Below are 22,047 nucleotides of genomic sequence, written 5' to 3' on the forward strand. Positions count from 1 at the left end.
TACAACTGTTCTATGGAGGTAGGTGGAGTATGTAATAGGAAGGAAAAAAAACACTGTTGAGAAGGGTGGGTAGTGTTTAGTGAGATGAGTGTTGAAGTATGGAGTTGTATCAAGATGTGTCATTTTTGTGACAGTGATGTAATCTATGTTACAGCTTGTAGTTCGCTGGCATACACCCATCCCGTCACACAGGGCAGCAGTAGCAGCATCATACCGAACCGTAACCAGTTAAGTAACAACTCATTGGTCCACTGTTTGGTACACCTTTTGGCATCAGAACCAACTAAGGATAATGGCTCTTTGATAACGTCAGTGTTCCATTTGTTGTCAATATTAATGGTTTCAGGTGAATGTCGCAACATCCTTCTCAAGGTCAGTTTTGTAGTTTTTTTTTTTTTTTTCCCCGACCTTTTATATTATCATTTAATGTCCGTTTTCCATGCTGGCATGTGTTGGACAGTTTGACAGGAGCTAGCCAGCCAGAGAGCCCCATTTGTCTTGGTTTCTACAGCTGGATGCCCTTCCTAATGCCAACCACTTTAGTGTGTACTGGGTGCTTTTTACATGGCCTGGCATGGGTTCTTCTATGTGGCACCAACATTAGTGCTCTTACATGGCACCAGCACAAGTATTTTTTATGTGGTGCCAGCATGATCTTTTAGATATTTTTATCTTCTTTAAAACGGTCATCAAATATTACAGACCACCTGACTGTTGTCAGGGTGGTGGACTTTATTCGTCAGCCCATTAAACATCACAGCCTGACACTTTAGGTGTCTTTTGCAGCACACTCCACTCTGTTGTAATCCTTTGGGCTAAGTCTCCTGTTTGAGCATACCATCCTCCCTCTCAGTCTTGGAGGCCCTATAAAGGGTCATGGGCACTGGCCTTCCTCTCTGCTCAGAAAAAAAAAAAAACAACTCTGCGGTACTTTGCTGTTTTATCATACCTATGATGCTGTTGTTTAAAGGCACATTCCACTCATGACCATCCCATCTTTTGGTGTATGGTTTATCTTAGATTACATTATCAAATGTTCTTTTTATCTTTAAATTCGACAAGGGTTTTACTGCCATTTTTTTTACCAAGATGAGTTACCATATTAAGGTCCTCTTTCCACACCATACCTTAATGTAAGGAATTAAATGGTTGCTGAACTAACAAATTGTTTCTGTTGATCCAGTTTTATTTGTCAGGCAAAATGCCTTAAGATGTCAATCACAAAACTGCTTCCCAACTTTGAGGAGTTTGTTAAAGATTTGGTTGTTACATTGAGCAGGTCAGTCAGTTCTGAAGTAGGTTCCTCAGCGGCTTAAAGAATGCTCCATAGGGCAGCATATTGTAGGAAGGATTATTATTATTAAGGCTGCAAGCTTTCTAATATAGGCACAATGCCTGAAATTTAGTGGGCGGGATTAGTTGATTACATCAGCCCCAATTCTCAACTGGTACTCATTTTATCAACCTCAAAAGCCTGAAAGGCAAAGCCAGCCTTAGTGGAATTTGAACTTAGAACATAGACACACAAAATGTTGCTAAGCATTTTGTCTGGTGTACTAACAATTCTGCCAGCTTGCCATAATAATAATAATAGTTTTGAATTTTGGCACAGGGAAAGGGTTAAATCGATTACATTAATCCCAGTACTCAACTGGTACTTTATTTTATCAACCTCAATAAGGATGAAAGGCAAAGTTGACCTTGGCAGCATTTGAACTCAGACTGTAAAGATGGATGAAATGCCTTCAAGCATTTTGCCTGGTGTGCCAACAATTCTGCCACCTTTGAATATTGGTTTCAAATTTACCACAGAGCCAGCAATAATTTTGGGGGAGCGGGGTAAATTGATTATATCAACCTCAGAGTTCAACTAGTACTTTTTTTTACTAACCATGAAAGGCAAAGTCAACCTCAGTGGAATTTGAATTCAGAATGTAAAGTTGAATTAAGTGCTGCTAAGCATTTTGCCCAAATGATAATAGCAGTAATACCATGGTGATTCCCAGAATGGTTAGTGGTTGATAACTGATTCGAAAGCATTGCTAGTTTACCAAGTGAATGACTGAAGGTTTATATGCTACATGGCAATTTCCTATGTCCCTTTTAATGGCTTAGTTTATCGAGCTGCAAATAGGGACCACATGTAATAAAGGTCTCAGTAAGTTATACTGAGGACATTCTCATTGACTAGCAATGCTGTATTCAGTTCCTATTATGGAACTATGAATGGGAATGAGAAACATTTTCCTTCATGATGGGCTGTACTTCCTGGGGAAATACCTATTTTACGCAAGCTATGGGCTTGAACACTTGACCTGCTAAAAGTAGCAGCCGAATTTCCTTTAAAAAAACACTGGATCATGTAGTCTTAGATACATTGAATAAAAGACAGGATAGTCATTGTTGGAATGTCTTTTTTTTTTATTTGCTCTATTAACAGCCTATTGACAGCCAGATAGACTGGGCCATAAAGTCATAAGTGTCTTTGACACGTGTACCCAAGGCCAACACTCTTTGTTTTTCTCAACTCTAGCTCTGAAACTCTCCTTCAGTTGGCAAAAACAAAATCTTACTTTTGAAATATTTGATAAAATGTTTATATATATTGTTATCTTGAATAATAAACTGTGAGATATAGCAGACATGACAACAGTTACATAAATATGTTAACCAAGAATAGACAGAATGAGCATCACAACACAACATATACTGAAAACAGAAGTTAGTTTTATTATTTATTTATTTTTTTTGGAAAGCAGTTTTTTATTTAAATATTTAAAAAAAGTCGTGGCAGATTATTGAGTTTACTGAAATGGATTGCAATGATTAAAGATTGAGAACTGCTGCTTCTATGCTAGATATAGCAGCCAAATTTCCTTCAAGTCCACTAACACTCCATCTAACACCTTAATAAAAAAGAAAGGAAAAAAAAACACAGGACAAAATCATACTTGATAAACATAAAGATGGGATGGTCACAGCGGGAAAGCTATTGATCATAGGTCTGCTGTATTAGGGTTTTAAGTTATAATAATACAGATGAAAAATACCTAATTATCATTTTTCCATTCTCTCCCCACCACATATACAGGTGAACTTCTTGAATGAATTCCCCAACATCACAGTTAAAAGGACAAAGAGAAAGACAGATTTGCGGAACAGTTATGATGCGGAACTTTGCTGGCTGGAGTTGTTCCGATCCGTGTCCTTCTCCGATGAGGGTCAACTCATGATATTTAAGATCAAAGGTAAGAATTTATATACATACATATATATATATATATATATATACCCAAATTGCTTGCTAAATATTGAACGTAGGCACAGGCATTTGTCCTGCGATTAAGAAGCTTGCTTTGCAACCACATGGTTTGAGGTTCAGTCCTACTGCAAGTGTCTTCTACTAAAGCACCAGGCGGACCAATACCTTGAGTGAATTTCGTAGACAGAAACTGAGGAAGTCTGTCATGCATATGTGTGTGTGTTTGGTTCGTTTGTTTATATGCCTGTAACTTAGTGGTTCAGCAAAAGTACTGGGGTCAATTTGTTCAACTAAACATTTCAAAGCAATGTCTCCAGCATGGCCAGTCCAATGACTGAAACAAAAGATATTTGCCTCATTAGTATAAGATTTCTTAAATATTTAGAAGATCAGCATTCAACTTCAGTAATTTTTTTTCTTTATCTAATAGCCAATTTGGTGATTCAAACATCCAAGCTGATGAACATAGTTGAGTTTTGATTGTGCTCCAGCTTGGTCACGGCCAGACTTGGTTACTATGAGGACTGGGCTATATTTCTTCAAATTAGTGACAATACCCATACCCAACTAATCTTAATTTTGATTTTCCTGGGTCCCCTAGTAGTTAGTTTTAGGCATCACTTACAATATCTTACATCAACAGATTGAATAGTTTTATAGGCGGGTGGTTTTATTGTTAAATATCACAAGAATGTAAACATTCCTTTTGATACCTACCCACCAGAAATTGCTGTTGGTTCTGTGATTGATATCTCTGAGCTAAATTAAAACCATCCATTAAAATTTCATGTTAATTTATGCAACCCAAGCACCAGCTTAATAACGATAATGTTATGTACCAAATTCATCATTTTCAAAATTAATTGAAACAAAATTAGTGTCTTTCAACAAATATAGTAACAAAAGTTAAGCAAATAAGGGGTAAAGCTACTACAGAAACGTTGTCATTACTGAAGTGGTTGGCCCTTGTTTCAATATTCAAAAATGTTTGGGGACCACTTTAAGTAGAATCATAAGGGATGTGAAATCATTATTTTACAGACCCAGATTAGCCTTGACCATCCCATATTTAGGAGTAAGTAGGATCACATCAAATGTGTTAATATTAATGGTGATGAGGAAGCAGGGTGAGGGGGGAATTAATTTGAGGGAGATTTGGCTGCTGCTTGTTGGAGAAAAAGCAACTATGTAGAGAAGCTACCTTGTTGGTTGATTCATTGTCTGTTCAAGTGGTAACCAAAGAGCTAATATAAAGCAGGGCCAAGGAAAAGTTGCCATATGTCACTAAAGCAGAGTCACTTTATTTCTTTCAGATTCCATCGAGAGGTTACTGGACTTGTGTGAGAATGGTATGACTGTCAGCCACCAAGAGAAAGCATTGTTGGTGATCAGAAACATCAGTTGCCACTGTTCAAACAAAAATAAACTTTTGGCCTATAGTAAGTTTGTCATTTGGAAGTTTTGGTTAAGAAAATCTCTGTAGATCAGGCAATAACCTTGGGGTTAAGGTTTGCTCTGCAATCACATGGTCCAAGAGTCAACTCCACTGCATGGTACCTTAGATAAGTCTTCTACTACTGCTTGGAGTGAAATTAGTGGGGCACAAAAAAGAAAAATCGAAGTCTGCATCTGTTGTTTTAAGAGGTAGAATTAATTTAGTCCGACTGTCTGGGCTCCAGGTACCTTTAGCAGAGTTCACTCTCTAGCAAACATTGACATGGATCTCCTCTGGTTGTCTGTTGAATAACTCCATATCTTGAAGTGCTGCTTTCTCCTGCAGGAACCTATAGGTTTTCTTTTACACTTTCTTGATCAAATAATCAAGTCCTGCCCCCCACCCCACCCAATCAAACCCTAAGGGTGAAAAAAGAAAAAATTGGAAGCTTTTGAATCCTAGAAAAGAAATGTTTTGATGAATTAATAAAATATTAGATGACTAATTAGAATGAAAGTAAATAAATAGCATTTGGAGACATTCAGAAAACTATAAAAGATAATGCTTTCATCTTTTGATTCAGTTTTGGACAGAATTCTTTCTATGTGTTGTTTTTATTCTTATTTTCTTTTAAGACTACTGCTTTGTATAATGTTTTAGCTGCCATCTCTGAGAAATTCGACAAGAAAAGTGGATTTTAGAAGGGCTTACCCTTCACTCTTACCTAGTAATAAAAGTGAGGGCTTTGTTTCAGTTTTGTAAAGAATTAACTTTCCAAATGGAATTAAAATTGGATTTTTTTTTTTTTTTTTAATGAGAAGATAACTAATTTAAAATATTCTCTATTTCCTTGCAGACCAGCTGATTCCAGTTTTGCTTAAATGTTTGGCTAGTGAAGAGGAAATATTGAAAGTGATTGCAGCTACAACATTATCAGCACTAGTTTACAATAATCAAAAGGTAAAATTATATAGCATGTGTTGTCCTCTCTTATTTCCATACACTTTTGATACTAACCTGCCTGTTCAAAACCCGTCTTGTTTTTTTTAAAGCATTTCATATTTAAATTGCCCAATCATAATTTTATGCAAGAACCTTTGATTAGTTTATTTTCCAAACACCAGCTTTGTAATGAAGTCGTTTCACTAAATCCCCTCCCCCCCCATTCTTGATTTTTTAAAATTAATTGAAACATACATGGTGTATTTCCTTGGAAATATGGTCCCAAAAAGGGTTAAATTTCATTTAATTTCCAAAATGCAACATTTTGGTGATAGTTTCTTATCGTTTGTTTGTTTTTTTTTCTTCTATTTCCAGGCAAAAGTTATTCTTAAGAATGCCAATATGTTACCTAACTTGCAAGACTCGCTGCAAGGTTTGTCTGAATTCTCAGAACTGGGTCTCAAATGTAAACAACATGTCCAAAATATCATAGAGTCTATTATAGAATAGCTTAAAAGGAGACAGGGGAGAGAAAAATAAAAGATGGAAAGAAAATTTGATGAATTTTTTTTGCAATGTAAATTAATTTAATTGTAGTTTCTGTTGATATCAAAACATCCATAATTTATGTACAAATTAGAAAAAATGTCACTATACAATATTATCTGCAAAATATATTTCTTTTTTCTTCTTTTCCCACATTGATCCTATAAGCTTTCTGCTCTCTGACATCACAAATACTGAAGATGTTAGACAAATGAGGAAAATAAAATCTGAAACAGAAGGAGAGAGAGAGAGAAAAGAAAAGCATTAAGAGGCATGTATTATACAGATAAGGGAAGAGAGAGAAGTGTAGCAGGGAAGGCAAAAGAGGGATTTTTTCAACAATGTAGTTGCTGTGTAACTATGAAGCTTACTTCCAAACCATGTGGTCTTGGGTTCAGTCCCATTTTATGCCACCTTTTATATAGCCCTGGGTTAACCAAAGCTTTGTGAGTGGATTTAGTAGATGGAGACTGAAAAAAGGCAGTCATGTATATGTGTATAACTTTGTCTAGCCCTTTAGGCCATGTTCAGACCAGACAGATCTGGCCCTTCACATGTACCCCTACAATATTATATATGCAATCACAATGTGCTGTGCGTGAGAACACCCGGCAAGCCAAGTAAGATCGTTGCCAGTGCGGGTGGCACATGAGATGCACCATTTTGAGCATGGCTCCCGTAGGATTTTCGAGCGAGATCGTTGCCAGTGCCCCTGGACTGGCTTGTGCGGGTGGCACATAAAAGACACCATTTCGAGCATGGCCGTTTTCGTGCGGGTGACACGTAAAAGCACCCACTACACTCTCTGAGTGGTTGGCGTTAGGAAGGGCATCCAGCTGTAGAAACTCTGCCAAATTAGATTGGAGCCTGGTGTTGCCATCCGGTTTCACCAGTCCTCAGTCAAATCGTCCAACCCATGTTAGCATGGAAAGCGGACGTTAAACGATGATGATGATAAGATAATGATAAATTTAAAACAATGTAAATAAATACACATTACATTTGACAAAGTACTCCGAATACTAAAAGGCTAGATGCTATGAGATTGTATGACAAACAAGGATTTTCAATTAAGTTTTTTGTTAAAAAAGAAAAAGGCCGGCCACGGGGAAATATTACTTTGCTTGGAAACAGGTGTAGGTTAATGAGGAAGGGTGTCCAAGCATAGAAAATCTGCCTCAATGAAGTCTGCTTGACTCATGGGAAAGTGGATGCTAAATGATGATGATGATGAAGAGTGCTGAAACAGGTGTAGGGAGAAGAGATTGAGACTAAGATATTCTTAGTATGATACTTACCATTAATGTATAATGCTTCTGTCTGAAAGACAGCCTGAAGAGGTGGAAAGTAAATGACCAATAACTGACCGACAAGAGACCCACCCACAGCTATCAAAAACATACGATTGGTAAAAAGTCCAATTTGAAATATTGATTTGGTCTGGAAGAAGAAACAAAGATACTTTGTTAGTATTGACTTATAAAAACAATCAGTGCACTCTATCATGGTTGCATAACAAAAAACCACGTCCCTACAAGTTAATAAAATACTTTGTGAGGTGGGGGGGGGGTACAAAGTCTTGTTGGAAAAGAAGACTAATTTCAGTAAAAAGGTTGTCAACTTACCTGTGAACGACAGCCAAGTGCATTGAACATGTCAAACAATACAAAACAGGTGAAAGTCATTGTTGTGTCCCTGGGAGTGATTTTATTGTCACTCAACTGAAAAGAGATAGCAACAGATGTTATGTTATTTCAGTAACTTAGGGTTTGCAGGAGGGGAAAAGAATCTGTGGGTAGGAGAGATGATTAGTAATCTTTACCATAAAAGCTTTACACTTTATCTCTCTTTTCACTAATGAAACTAATTTGGGGTCACCTAATCCACTTTGTTATGCTTGCATAGATCACAGTTTGAGGCAGATTTTCTCTAACCAAATGCCATTCCTATCACCAATCCTCACCTGTTTTCAATCAAGGTATTATTTCCCCATGGCTAGAAATGTTTTTGAATATTATGAGTGTCACTCTCATTACAAGCAGTGTCATTCATTTCCAAGTATCACATAATGTCAAAACAAGGACACACACACACGTCTATCAAATCCACTCACAAGGTTTTGGCCAGCCTGAGACTATAGTAGAAAACACTTGCCCAAGGTACCACTCGGGGGGACTGAACCTGGAATCATGTGGTTGTCTTATTTGTCGGAAGTTGGAAGTAAAATCTTAATGAAACCTCTTTTGCCAGTTCATATATTCTCAGAATGGTATGGAAAACAAATTTTCTACATACAAAACTGCCTTCCTCTCTTTTGTAGCACCATTCAGTTGAAGGGGATCTTATTCTTGCAGGCTGAATGGTAAACCTTACTAGTGCTGATGCCAAGAGGAAAAAAAAAAAGCATCCCATACACACTATAAAGTAATTGGTGTTAGGAAGGGCATCCAGCCATAGAAATCATGTCAAAGCAAACATTGGAGCACAATGCAGTCCTCGAATCCTGTCAAACCATCCAGCTGATGCTAGTATAGAACCAGGACATTAAAAGAGGATTCCCTTCACTACAACACATTGCTCCCTAAATCTAAAATAATCAGCACCAAAACATAATTAAAAAATACACTACCTACTTACTTAGCATCTCAAATCCTTCAACCTTCCCCAGAACCAATTGCTCAGTATTCCATCTCCAATCTATACCCTCCAGTAATCTTCAACCTCTTCACCAATCTTGGTGGTCTGTTATTAAGCTATTCATTCACCACTGGAGAACCACATCAGGCAGGAAGACAATCAGGATTTCCAGTTCCATAGACCAGAGAATCATTGTAAGGCAAGAAGAGATTCATTGTAATAATCAAGGATTTCAGGTCAACAGACCAAAGAATCAAGTGACAGTGCCTTATCTTGCAACGACCCATGCATGACAACCTAATGTCTGTAAAATTTTATAAAGGGGCTGGGGTAAAAGAAGACTAAATTCAATAAACTGTGACTTACCTCTTTCCAGAAAACCCACAACGTTCCTGAAACTATAATGAACGATGAAAATAAAATATAAATGAGTAAACTCTTTGTGATTATTGTGTCTTTGACTTTACGTGGCGGTTGTCTAATTACGTCTGGGTCCACAGGTTCCACTCCAAGACTGCAAAATGCAAACAGAACAACACCAAAGCATGTGTTTATTACAGTCAACTGTAGTGTAGAGAAGTTCTTTAACAATGGTCTAGTTTCTTAATATCTCTAGAGTGGTAGAGTATAGGAGGACACTGGACTAGACAGAGGGCCAAAGAAATGAAATACTGATAGGAAGAAGAGAAACAATATATTGAAGGAGGGGGATACTGAAGTAGTTTGAAAGAGGTGAAGGGAGACATTGATCTAGCATGGGGGATACTGAACTATAGTGAGAGAAATGTAAGGAATTGCTATATCTAACTTAGTGAAGGAGGTTAAAGACTTTACATTTTAATGTTTAGTCTCAAGTTCATCCTGATTAAGCACACAGGAGCAAAGAAGTTCAAACCATGAGCATCCTGTTTTTTTCTAGATGGTTAAAAAAAAATAGAGAGATTGATAAAATACCAGTTTGAAATAAATAGTAGGCACTGATTAATTGCTAGTATAAAAAAATTTTTTAATGAAGGTGGTGCCCCAGTGTGGCCACAATCCAATGATAAACCACAAAGAAATAAGGAAAAGAATTACCTTTGAGCAGGTGGTCCATCCATCAGAATATTAATCCACAATATTTGCATTGCATTAAGGGGATTAGGAAGTTTCATCAACGTTGAAAGTGTGATTAATGACAAAGCAGCAATACTCCTGAAGACAGAGCAAAAGAATTGAAAAAGACAAAAGTTTCAGCAAAATTTTCTTTAGATTTCTGTGTATTATTGGCTTTAATGCCTTTGTGTTCAAATTATTCTGTTAAATGTAACGTTTGTTTATTCATAGTTTTGAATTAACCATGCATTATCTCCTAGCTTTCAGGTTTCAATAATGTGATTGTTTATTTTTAGACTGTCAATGTAGGTTAGGTGTGAGAGGCTAAATAATCGAGTTTGAATGTAAAACATAGAATATTTAGACTGGATAAGGCTGATTTATATGCTAAAAAAGGGTTGATGACCCTCCCAATATAATCATCTGTTTCTATGCTGCCAGGGTTGGATGGTTTGACCAAAGCTGACAAGCTGGAGAGCTGTATCAGGTTCTAGCCTGATTTGGCCTGGTTTCAACATCTGGATGCCCTTCCTAATGCCAACCACATCAGAGTGTGCTGGATGCTTTTTACATGGCACCAGCATGGAGACATTGGGAAAACCAGCACCTGTCCCCTTCTCCACTCCCCACCACTGCTCTCTTTTTTTTTTTATCTTGGGACTAACATCAATCAATGCAAAAGATTTTAAGTAAATGGTCTTACGTGCTTAATTGGAACTGGACAAAGTTACGTATATTATGGAAGATTGCTTTTCCTTCTTCGATAGCTGACCTAGAAGTAATTTGAATAAACAGAAGAGATAGAATCTTTGGAAATCACTGCAAATCATGAAGGAAATAAGATAAACATTCGTTAAAAAAAAAAAAAAACTACGTACGCATATATATGGTAGTTGGTAAGAATTCTACTTTGCAGCTAAATGTACCTGAGTTCAATCCTATATGTGGCATCTTGGTTAAGTACCTGCTGTCTTCATTTTGGATTAAGTAATGCAGTAGTAGATGGAGACTGTGCCGAAGCCTGTCTCTCACACACACTTTAACCTCTAAGCAAACACCTTGTATAAAGTCGCCGCCTCCTTATTTGCAGGCCTCTTTAGTCATGAAGGTTACAAAGTAATCTGACCATATTGGAGCACCACCATCTCGAATGGTGTTTCTTGTATAAGATATAACACTTTAATAAGCATAATACTGATGGTGTAAGATATGTTTGATGTATTTATGTAGAGTAACGTTGAATGTCTTGCTAAAGTCTAACCCCTTAGTAGTCACAAAACAAATAGTAGTTAGAAATGCTGATATCATCCTCCTCCTTTAACATCCAACCTATGAATTTATAGGTATTTGTAAAAAAATTTAACCCAAAAGTTTCTGCTAAATGGTTTAAACTTACAGAATGATGGAAAAATCATCATCCACTAAAATCATATCTGCAGCTTCTTTAGAGACATCAGTTCCCGATTTCCCCATAGATATTCCAATATCTGCGCCTTTCAGGGCCACTGCATCATTGACACCATCTCCTGTCATTCCAACTATTGCTCCTGTGTTCTGTGTTGCCTGTAAATGCAGAATTGAAACAATTTCATTTGGGCTTTGTAGTTAAATGAACAATCATACTGAGATTAATTTATGCTTTAAATGGGATGAGTATACCCTACATACATACAAACAAAAACGCAATTAAGCAAACAAGCATGTGCAAGTCAACACACACACACAACTATACATAAACATACAAATCAACACACACATACTCAAGTATACTCTACATATACACAGATATTCACATACACAAGTAAACCCATGTACACACATGCAAGTAAACAAATACACATGTGCGAGTAAACACATGCAAATAAGCACACATACTCAAATATACTCTACATAAACGTAGGTATTCACACACGTATACATACACACATGTGCAAGTAAACGCATGCATGCATGTGTGTGTGTGTGTGTGTAAAAATAAACAGATACACACACGCACATACATACAAGAAATCAGAAGCACTCTTGACAAACTTTGATGTTCTTACCTTGATGATGATATTCTTGTGTCGAGGACTGGTACGGTAGAATATGGAAACATTACTAATGATTTTCTGCAAGTGTTTCACATCCATACTATCAATGTCGTCTCCAGACAGGGAACCAGCTCCTACCGAGTATAAACCTAATCGGGCTCCTAAAATACAAATAATCACCCCGGTAATAGAATTACACAGAAATCTTAACTAATTAACAAGATGACACATCAAGCATGTACCACACTACCCTCTTTTTTCCACTCTCCTTTAACACTCTTGCCAACTTACCTGCTCATTTGCCCCATCTAAGCCTTTGTACCACTTATATACACCTCCCTCTGACTCAAGGGTACACCCCAACACATCTCTCTTGCTTTTTTCAACTGAATAACCACGTATCTCCTCTACTGAAAGACACCCTCAATCATATTCTAATCTTTCATTATCTAGCACAAAGCCATCCCCATCAATACTACTATTCTCTCAGATGAGGGGGTTTTGCAAGCTATTTGGTGACTCGCTGGTGCTGATGGCCTTGTGAAAAACACCTAGCACATTCTGTAAAGCGGTTGGCATTAAGAGGGGCAGACAGTAGAGACTTGGCCAGTTCTTGTTAAGCCATTTAACCCATGCCAGTGTGGAAAGCAGACATTAAATGATAATGATAACAACATAGGAACTATGTTTGTTTACCAGGGATATAACCTATACAAATTCGAAAAATCCTGTTTTAGATCATCACTATTTAATGTCTGTTTTCAATGGGTTAGACAGCTTGTCAGAAGCTGGCAAGCCAGAGGAGTGCACTTAGTGCCAATGTCTGCTTTGGCATGGTTCCTACAACTGGATGCTTTTTGTATGACACCAGTGCCAGTAAGGTCACCAAGAAACTCACACAGCAAGATCCAGTATATTTGTTATTTTCAGTTTATTTCACCACAGGTCTGCTGACCAGCGGTGATATACAATAGGAAGTTCTAGATACACAATATCTGAATACTACTCAACTGGATGGACACAGTTGGTGTATCTTAGATTTTATTTTGATGGGGGTCGTAAACTATCCTCATGTTAAATAACAAGGAAGGAGACATTGTATCATGTAGTCCAAGATACACTAAGTCCAGAACACTATTAACGATAGATCTGCTGGCTCAGAACTGACCAAAACCTCCACAACAATAACAACTAATGAAGCTGTGCATTCAGAGATTAATGGAGTGCAGTGTTGTGTCCACTCACCAATTGCTCGTGCCGTTTCTTCTGAATCTCCAGTTAACATCTTTACTTTTACGCCTCCTCTCATTAGCTGCAGGATGGCGTCACGCACTCCAGGTCTGGGAGGGTCGATGATGCCAACTAAACCCACAAACACCAACTCTTTTAAGTTGGTGCCATAGGCCATTGCAAGAACTGAAAAAAAAAAGAGAAGAATACAATGAGAAGCATGGCTAGATATCATCATCATCATCATCATCATTTAATGTCCATTTTCTATGCTGGTATGGGTTGGATGACTTGACAGGAACTAGCAAGGCCAGGGACCACACAAAGTTCCACAGTCTGTTTTGGCTTGGTTTCTATGGCTGGATGACTTTTCTAATGCCAGCCACTCCACAGAGTGTACTGGATACATTTTATGTGGCACCATCACCAGTGCTTTTTATATGACACCTTGGTTTTACGATCCCAATTCTGTCGTGGTGTGCAGGTCTCCTCGAGTACAGCAATGTGCTACATATCTCAGTCCTGTCATCTCCTTTGTAAGGTTACATGTTTTCAGATCAGCCTTCAACACTTTGTCCTCATCTTCCTCACATGTACATCATAATAAATATAAATATCATCATGATTGTTTTAATGTCTACTTTTCCAAGTTTACATGGGTTGGACAGACTTTACTGAGGCAAATTTGCTGTGGCTGGATACACTTCTGTTCACCAACCATCATCTGTTTCCAAGTAAGTTAATTTTTTCCCTATGGCAAGTCATGTTCTCTCAGAATATTGGAATGAATGACAATGTGACTCCTTTGTAACTGTCATATAGTATCAAAACAAAGAGACAAAAACCATACACATGATAAGTTTCTTTTAGTTTCTGCCTATCAAATTCATTCACATGGCTTTGGTAAGCCTACAGCTATAAAACACTTGTCTAAAATACCACAGAATGGGACCGAATCTGAAACCATACAGTTGGGAAGCAAACTTCTTAACCACATATCCACATCCGTGCCTAGCGCCAAGCCTGTGCCTCAGAACATAAATCAAAATAATGTTCTATAACTCTCAATGTACATTTAACTGAAAGAGATTAAAACTCAGCAAGAAATTCTACAACAGCCTAACCATTTCTTTGTCTTTTATGCAGATTTACCAGTTTACAATAACAGAAAACCCTATCCAAAAAACAAAAGAAAAAAAAAATGTTGAATATCTCACCTCTCAGACCACAAGTACCCATCCTGGCAGCTTGGCTATAACAATCTAAAACATATTTCTCTTGCAGTAACAACACAGACCCGTGGCTGTAAAATTTGGTACACATCTGAAGCACCCTTTCAAGAGCACCTTTCACATAGTAAATTCCTTCATCAGACTGAAAATTAAAATAATATGATTGGTATTTTATTTTATTGACTCCAAAAGAAAGAAAGGCAAAGATGACTTTGGTGGGACTGGAACTCAGTATGTAAAGAACAATAACTAAACACCACAAAACATTTTGTCATTTGTGCCAATCCACCACCACCACCACCAAAGAATAAGGATTTCAAATTTTGGCACAAGGCCAAGTTCAGGGAAGGGAGCTAATTGATTACATCAACCCCCAGCGCTCAACTGGTACTTATTTTATCAACGCTGAAAAGATGACAGACAAAGTCAACTTTGGCACAAGACCAGTAGTTTTGATGGGAAGAGACCAGTCAATATCACTAATTCCTGTACTTGACTGGTGCTTTATTTTATCAATCCCAAAAGAATGGAAAACAAAGTTGACTTTGGCTGTATTTGAACTCAGAATGTGAAGAACCAGAAGAAATGCTAAGAACACACAAACGATTTTACCAGCTCACCACCTAAATAATGATAATAATAATAATAATAGTTTTAATTTTGGTAAAAGGCCTGCATTGCTTTGGGAGGAGAGGGCTAGCTGGTTACATAGACCTAGTTCTTGACTGACACTTTATTTTCTTGACCCTGAAAGATTGAAAGGTAAAGTTGACCTTTACATGAGTATTTGTGTGTTTGTGTGATCATTTTACATCTGCCTTTCAAGTTGCCAAGGGCTGGTTGGGTCATCAGAGTGTGCCAGATCTTATTAGGAATTACTGCCCTCCTAGACGGATTGAAGGACCACATCTTGCTCATATGTACATTATATACACATACATATATACACACACACATTGACCAGCCCAATGATACACAAAAGGAACCTGTGCTGGAGAAGTGCAAAGGGTGGCTGTGCCAGAGACATGTAAAGGGTAGCTGTGCTGCTGATGCTCAAAGAGCAACCATAAAGGGCTGCCCAAGCAGGTGATGCATAAACGGTACCCATGCCAGTATGTGTAAAGGGTCTCTGTGCCAGTGATGTGTAAAAGGTACCTGTGGTGGTGACACATAAAAGACACCCAATACACTCTTTGGAATGGTTGGTATTAGGAAGGGCCTCCAGCCATAGAAACCAAGCCAGCTCCAGTCAAACTGCCAGCATGGAAAATGGATGCTAAATCACAGTGATGATCACACACACACAATGGGCTTCCACATAGTTTCCATCAACCAAATTCACTCACAAGATATTGGTTGACCTTTGGTGACAGTGGACAACACTTGCCCCAGAGGGACTAAACTCAATACTATGTGGTTGTGAAGAGAGGGTCAGTTTGTCAGAAAAAATTTAGAGCATGTAGTGGTAAGTGACTGACCATTAGGTCACTCATGCAACATGTAGTGACTGACCAACCTCCAGAGGTCAAAACATCAAGTGAAGAATGAGAGCGTCACATACCTTGTTATACTTGGAGACACATTTGACAGCCATAAACTTGGAATCGGAGTTGAAAGGAATCTCTTGAATCCGTATAAACTGTTGTTTGATATCATAGAGGTTCATCTGAAATTACAATCACAGAGACATAGTCAGCAGGAACATTGTTGGTATCCTATGTCCTTTTTTTTTTTTACTACATTGCTGTTGCTAATGGCAACATCCCAATCACTCCATCCCATTCATTTCATCACACATACCATACTGTGTAGGAAGGTCTACATATGTTATGATCCTTGACTCTTTATTCTGCATCCCAGACTTAATATTCTTTTGTTCCTTCACTTGTTTCAGGCATTGTACTTTGACCAAGCTGGGGCACCATCTTGAAGGGTTTAGTTGAGTAACTTGACCTCAATACTTAATTTTCTCAGGTTCATACTTATTCTACCAGGCTACTTTGCTGTAAATGTACTCCAAAGCCGAGTGAGTTTAACAGTAAATATACCCATGTACCCCAGAAATATATGAACTGTGGGTTTACCTTGAGAGCAAAAGCAATAAGTGCTCCTTCTGTTGGTTGACCATGGAGACCGTTCAAGGTAATCTCTGCATTGTTACATAAACAGGATACCTACAATAAAAACAATAACATTACTATACTTAACTATATGGAGTGGGGAAAATGTGTGTGTGGATTGCGTATATGTGTGTGTGAAATGGTATGGAGATGTGTATGTAAATATGTATTTGCGTGGATGTATATATACAAGCAGATTGGTGTATATTTGATACAGCATGTGTGTGCATATATGGAATGGTGCATAAGTGTTTATGTGTATGAGAGAGAGAGACTTTGATGTCAGAGAAAAAAATGGATACCATCCTGATGATGATAAAGTTGAGAATTGATGAAGACATTCTGATGGTGGTACTGATATGCTATATTTAAGATACGTACTTCAGTTACCTTACATAGGATATAGTTTATATATACATAAGATTATATAACTACATAAGCATCAGAAGACAGGTGGTATTACCTGTAAAAGTTAAAAATCTATATAGGATTATATTATAATCCTATATAGACGGGTGAATGTATGTGTGTATGTGTGTGTGTGTGAGAGAGAGTGTGCATAATCTTCCAACTCAAAAGCAGTTGGAAAAAAAAATGGATGATATCCTGATGATGATGAAGATAATGCAGATGATGGCATTCTGATGAAGTTGAAGGTGGTCATGATCATGCCATTTTGTAACATACATACCTCAGCTATCTTGTAAAAAGAGTTGTTGGAATATTCTCTGATGACATCTCCATGAGACGTCACATCACCATCACCATTGTAACCGACACCACTTACCTGCAACACACACAAAAAAGACAACTACATTTAGAAAATCAATGCCAAAAAGAATGAGAGAATCTTTCAACAGATGCATCCACAAACACACAAAGAGAACATGCACACTGTAAGTTAAAGACACACACACACACACACAGACACACACGTACACAGATATTTTTGCTTATGACTGTTCACTGAATTAAATGGTGTTGATTCTTGATGTCTGTGTTTTTTTTTTAAAGCAACAGCAACACAGATTGCGATGACATGGTTCACAGGAGACTAACAAATGCTTACCACTTACTAAATATGGGCCCTCACTTGCCAGACCAACCATATAGTTTCAGGGGCAGAGTGGTAGTATTTCAAACACAATACCTTAATCACCACCATCACACCAACAAGGCCCACCCCTTAAGATCCAAGATCCCAGTGCAATGAGGGTTTTTCAATTGTGTTGAAGGTATGTATTTCCTAGTATCATTATTTTCACTGCGAAAGAGATAGAGAGAGAGAGAGAAAAAACTTACATCAGCATGTTGACCATCTGCAGTAAACACCTGGGTAACAGTCATCTCATTCTTAGTAAGTGTCCCAGTTTTATCAGAAAATATCACATTAACACAACCTGGAAAAGAGGGAATAATAAAAAAAAACATAAACGTGATGTTAATGAAAGCTGCAATAATGATAACAGTAACTGGCAATGATTAATGACAGACCACTAACAGATACAGTGAAATATCAGTGACCAGGTCATAGCTGTATATCAGTTTTAAGTAATGTTTCCAATCTTTGGACTCTTGGGGCCAGGCAGAATTGTTAGCACATGAGACAAAATGCATAGGTGGCATTCCATCTGCCTGTATGTTCTGAGTTCAAATGCTACCAAGGTCGGCTTTGCCTTTCATCCTTTCGGGGTCAATGAAATAAGTATCAGTTGTGCACTGGGGAAGACATAATTAACAAGCCCTCTCTGCTAAAAAAATTTCAGACCTTGGATTATTATTATTAGTGATTATAACAATGTCTATGTATTATTAATGGCTTTAGTAATTCTGGCACAAACTCTTGTATGTCATTGTTTGTACAATCACTCAACACCTTTTGACACAAGTGGCTAATAAAGAATTAAGTATATCAAGAAAATGCTTAGTGGCATTTCTTGGGACTCTTTACATTCTGAGCACAAATCTCATCAAATTAAACTACTTTTCAATCTCGCAGGGTTAACAAAATAAAGAACAAATTACTGGGATTGAGGTATTTGGTTATCCCTTCATTCTAAAACTGCTGGCCTTGAGCCAAAAACAGAATTATTCACATTATGGCCCTATTAATTCTTATCTTTCTAGACACAAAAGGTAAGATGACAGAATAATCTGTCTCATGCATTCAAGCAAGGGCCCAGACCTGAGAATTTCCATCCATAAAAGGGATATGGGAGCTATGTTTCCTTCTCAAAACCTCTGAACTACAATAATAAAAGTAATTCCATGTGCTCCAGTTTGCATGACAATTGAAAAAAATAAATATACATATTTCTATATGTAAAGTAGATTCTTATTACACGGTTGAGTGATTAACTCTTTAGCATTTAAGCCAACCATATCTGACCCAAATATTTTATCAGTATTATGTCTAAGCCAACCAAATCTAGCTTGTCACATCTAGGCCTACAAAGTCATTCTAAAAACAATCAATCACATCGTTGAAATCTCAAAGTCACAAGATAACGCACAATTAATTCAAAACAATGTGAATAAATATGCATTACATTTGACAGAGTAATCTGAATGCTAAAGGGGTGAACAAGGACATCTTGGCAGAAAAACAAGAGGAACAACAACAAAAAAAAAGACTTCAACCATGTTTCCCCCTTCCACCACCATGCTGAGATAAAAATAAACACCATTGCCATGTTGAGATAAAAATAAAGATTAATAAATTAGTTAATTACTAAAAGGCAATATGAAAGTGGAATGTAATGATGATGATAATAATAATAATTACCAAGTGTTTCTACGATGGGCAACTTCTTAACAATGGCTTTGCGTTTTGCCATGCGCATCACCCCTAAAGCAAGGGTAACGGTGACAACGATAGGAAGACCTTCAGGAATAGCTGCAACTGCCAAACTGGAAAAGAAATCCAGACAAATGGTTAACAACAATAACAATACTTTCTTACTGACACAGACACACATTTTGGGATGAGGAGAAATAACTTATTTGACTGGTATTTCATCATCATCATTTTCATGACCAAGCAAAGTAATATTTTCCCCATGGCCAGACATATTTTTGCAGAATGTTGGAAATGAAGGACATTCATTTACAAAAATCTTGCAAAGACAGAAAAAACAAAAACAAACATAGACACTATCTCACTCTCTCTCACACACACACTTTTCAGTTTCTGCCAACTAAATCCACTCACAAGGCTCTGGTTGGCCTGGTAGCTAAGGTGTCATACAATGAAACTGAACCTGAAACCATGTGGTTGGGAAGCAAACTTATTGACTATACAGCCACAAAATGATAATAGACACTTAAAATGGCACATTCCATAAACACAGATCACCTTTACCAACAGCTCCACTGATTCTACCACCTGCTGCCCCCCTCCCCCATTTCTGGCATAATAGTTGATTAAATTCAACAAATATGAACTGAAGTTGGTAACAATAACAATCATTTTCCCCATGACCACCACTACCCACTCCTCTACACCACTGTTTCTCAACTAATTTTTACCTATAGACAGTGGCTATGTGGTAAGTAGCTTGCTTACTAACCACATGGTTCCGGGTTCAGTCCCACTGCATGGCTCCTTGGGCAAGCTTCTTCTTCTATAGCCTCGGGCCGACCAAAGCCTTGTGAGTGGATTTAGTAGATAGAAACTGAAAGAAGCCTGTCATATATACATGTGTGTGTGATGTTTTTGTGTCTGTGTTTGTCCACCCACCATCGCTTGACAACCGATGCTAGTGTGTTTATGTCCCTGTAACTTAGTGGTTCGGCAAAAGAAACCGATAAAATAAATACCAGGCTTACAAAGAATAAGTCCTGGGGTTGATTTGCTCAACTAAAGGTGGCGCTTCAGCATGGACACAGTCAAATGACAAACAAATAAAAGAGTAAATATTATTAGGAATTGTATAAAAGAAATTGTTAAAAGATTTTGTGTATTGTAGAAGTATAACCAATTTATTTTATTCTTTTACTCGTTTCACTCATTTGGCTGTGGCCATGCTGGAGCACCACCTTGAAGTGTTTTTGTCAAACAATTTGATCCCAAGACTTATTTTTTTAAAGTCTAGTACTTATTCCATCGTTCTCTTAGCCAAACTGCAAAGTTATGGGGATGTAAACACACTAACACCAGTTGTCAACTGATGGTGGTGGCGGCGGGGGTACAAACACAGACACACCCATAAACACACATTCAACGGGCTTCTTTCAGTTTCCATCAACTAAATCCACTCAAAAGGCTTTGGTCATCTTGAGGTTATAGTAGAAGACACTTGCCCAAGGTGCCATGCAGAGGGACTGAACTTGGAACCATGTGGTTGGGAAGCAAGTTACTTACCACACAGCCATGCCTGTGTCTTATAAATTTTAAGAATAAAATCTTATATGGACCCTGGTTAAGAACCAGTGCTCCATACCAAATCGTTCACCCACTCTCCATCACCCTCCCCTGCACTGTACCACAAATACACCTCACCATCCTGCCACTCAATATACTCCAACAGCTAGGTCTGAACCATCCCAGCACTAAATATCCCCACACCACCACCACCACCACCACCACCACATGCTATTTTCTGCCCCACCACCAACACACACTGCCACAAACGTTCACCCCCACCCTCAAATCCTATCTACCACTGCCACCATCAACACACACACACACACACCATCATGCTATTAATCACCACCATCACAGCTGTCTGTAATACTGTTGCAAGACAAACATATTTAAAACAAAGTCATTAAAAGAACACCTGTTGAGGAAAAGATAGGATTTAATTTTGGAATAGATGTAATCACCATTTACAATAGTTGTGTATGTACGTGTACGTTGGTGTGTGTGCATGTTGAAGTGTGTATGTGGGTATGTACATGTGCATAAATATATGGTTGTGAGTGTGTGCTCCATTCCCAATATTATTCAGCATCTAGTTCTTGGCACTGCTTCTCAGCTTTCAGATAAGTGTATATAGTAGTGTATAGGTTGTTATACAAAATAGTTAAGTATATATAAACAGAAAATGAGCAAAGAGAAATAGCAGGTGAGTGGAGAGTGGCATGTATTTGAACAACATAAACAAACACAGTTGTGTATACAGTTGCATGTGTGTGTAGGTAGGTGTAGTTTGCTTCAGAACCACATGGTTCCACTTTCAGTCCCAGTGCATTGCACCTTGAGCAAGTGTTTTCTACAATACCCCTGGGTCGACCAAACCCTTGAATTTGGTAGAAGGTAACTGAAAGAAGCCCATACTATATATATATATATATATATATATATACTAGCAGAGATACCCGGCGTTGCCCGTGTTACATGCAATTGAAAAATGAGACTTTTCTGTTATATTTTCTGTAAGGAACTGGAATACATATGATTCGAATTTCATCAAAATTGCACATGAGGGTTCTTTCCCTCTTTACACACCCTAAAAAAATTCTAATCATGAGACATGTATCCCATACTATTGATCTTTATGCGCATATTCCA

The 22,047-nt window shown here is 37.8% G+C and overlaps 2 protein-coding genes across 11 annotated transcripts in view; one reads left to right on the plus strand and one right to left on the minus strand.

The window, feature by feature from the left end:
• LOC106878468 (rotatin) overlaps positions 1-9,263 on the plus strand; it is a 59,539-nt gene extending 50,276 nt beyond the window's left edge. For both annotated transcript variants that reach the window (XM_089364398.1, XM_089364399.1), the window contains exons 44-48: positions 155-372; positions 3,092-3,248; positions 4,576-4,701; positions 5,554-5,657; positions 6,015-9,263. In XM_089364398.1, coding sequence (XP_089220524.1) covers positions 155-372; positions 3,092-3,248; positions 4,576-4,701; positions 5,554-5,657; positions 6,015-6,149 — 740 coding nt within the window. In that variant the 3' untranslated portion in view covers positions 6,150-9,263. The remainder of the gene's footprint in view (positions 1-154; positions 373-3,091; positions 3,249-4,575; positions 4,702-5,553; positions 5,658-6,014) is intronic.
• Positions 6,204-22,047, minus strand: part of LOC106878472 (calcium-transporting ATPase type 2C member 1) — a 51,246-nt gene continuing 35,402 nt past the window's right edge. For all 9 annotated transcript variants that reach the window (XM_089364400.1, XM_052974100.2, XM_014927689.3 and 6 more), the window contains 15 exons: positions 19,318-19,442; positions 17,835-17,932; positions 17,224-17,319; positions 16,497-16,586; positions 15,974-16,078; positions 14,398-14,554; positions 13,196-13,366; positions 11,963-12,111; positions 11,314-11,480; positions 10,621-10,689; positions 9,900-10,016; positions 9,189-9,336; positions 7,811-7,906; positions 7,484-7,625; positions 6,204-6,412 (listed from right to left, as the gene is read on the minus strand). In XM_089364400.1, the coding sequence (XP_089220526.1) occupies positions 6,291-6,412; positions 7,484-7,625; positions 7,811-7,906; positions 9,189-9,336; positions 9,900-10,016; positions 10,621-10,689; positions 11,314-11,480; positions 11,963-12,111; positions 13,196-13,366; positions 14,398-14,554; positions 15,974-16,078; positions 16,497-16,586; positions 17,224-17,319; positions 17,835-17,932; positions 19,318-19,442 (1,852 nt within the window). In that variant the 3' untranslated portion in view covers positions 6,204-6,290. The remainder of the gene's footprint in view (positions 6,413-7,483; positions 7,626-7,810; positions 7,907-9,188; positions 9,337-9,899; positions 10,017-10,620; positions 10,690-11,313; positions 11,481-11,962; positions 12,112-13,195; positions 13,367-14,397; positions 14,555-15,973; positions 16,079-16,496; positions 16,587-17,223; positions 17,320-17,834; positions 17,933-19,317; positions 19,443-22,047) is intronic.

Source organism: Octopus bimaculoides, chromosome 16, assembly GCF_046866305.1.
Source record: "Octopus bimaculoides isolate indiv1 chromosome 16, ASM4686630v1, whole genome shotgun sequence".
Classification (NCBI taxonomy): Eukaryota; Metazoa; Mollusca; class Cephalopoda; order Octopoda; family Octopodidae; genus Octopus; species Octopus bimaculoides.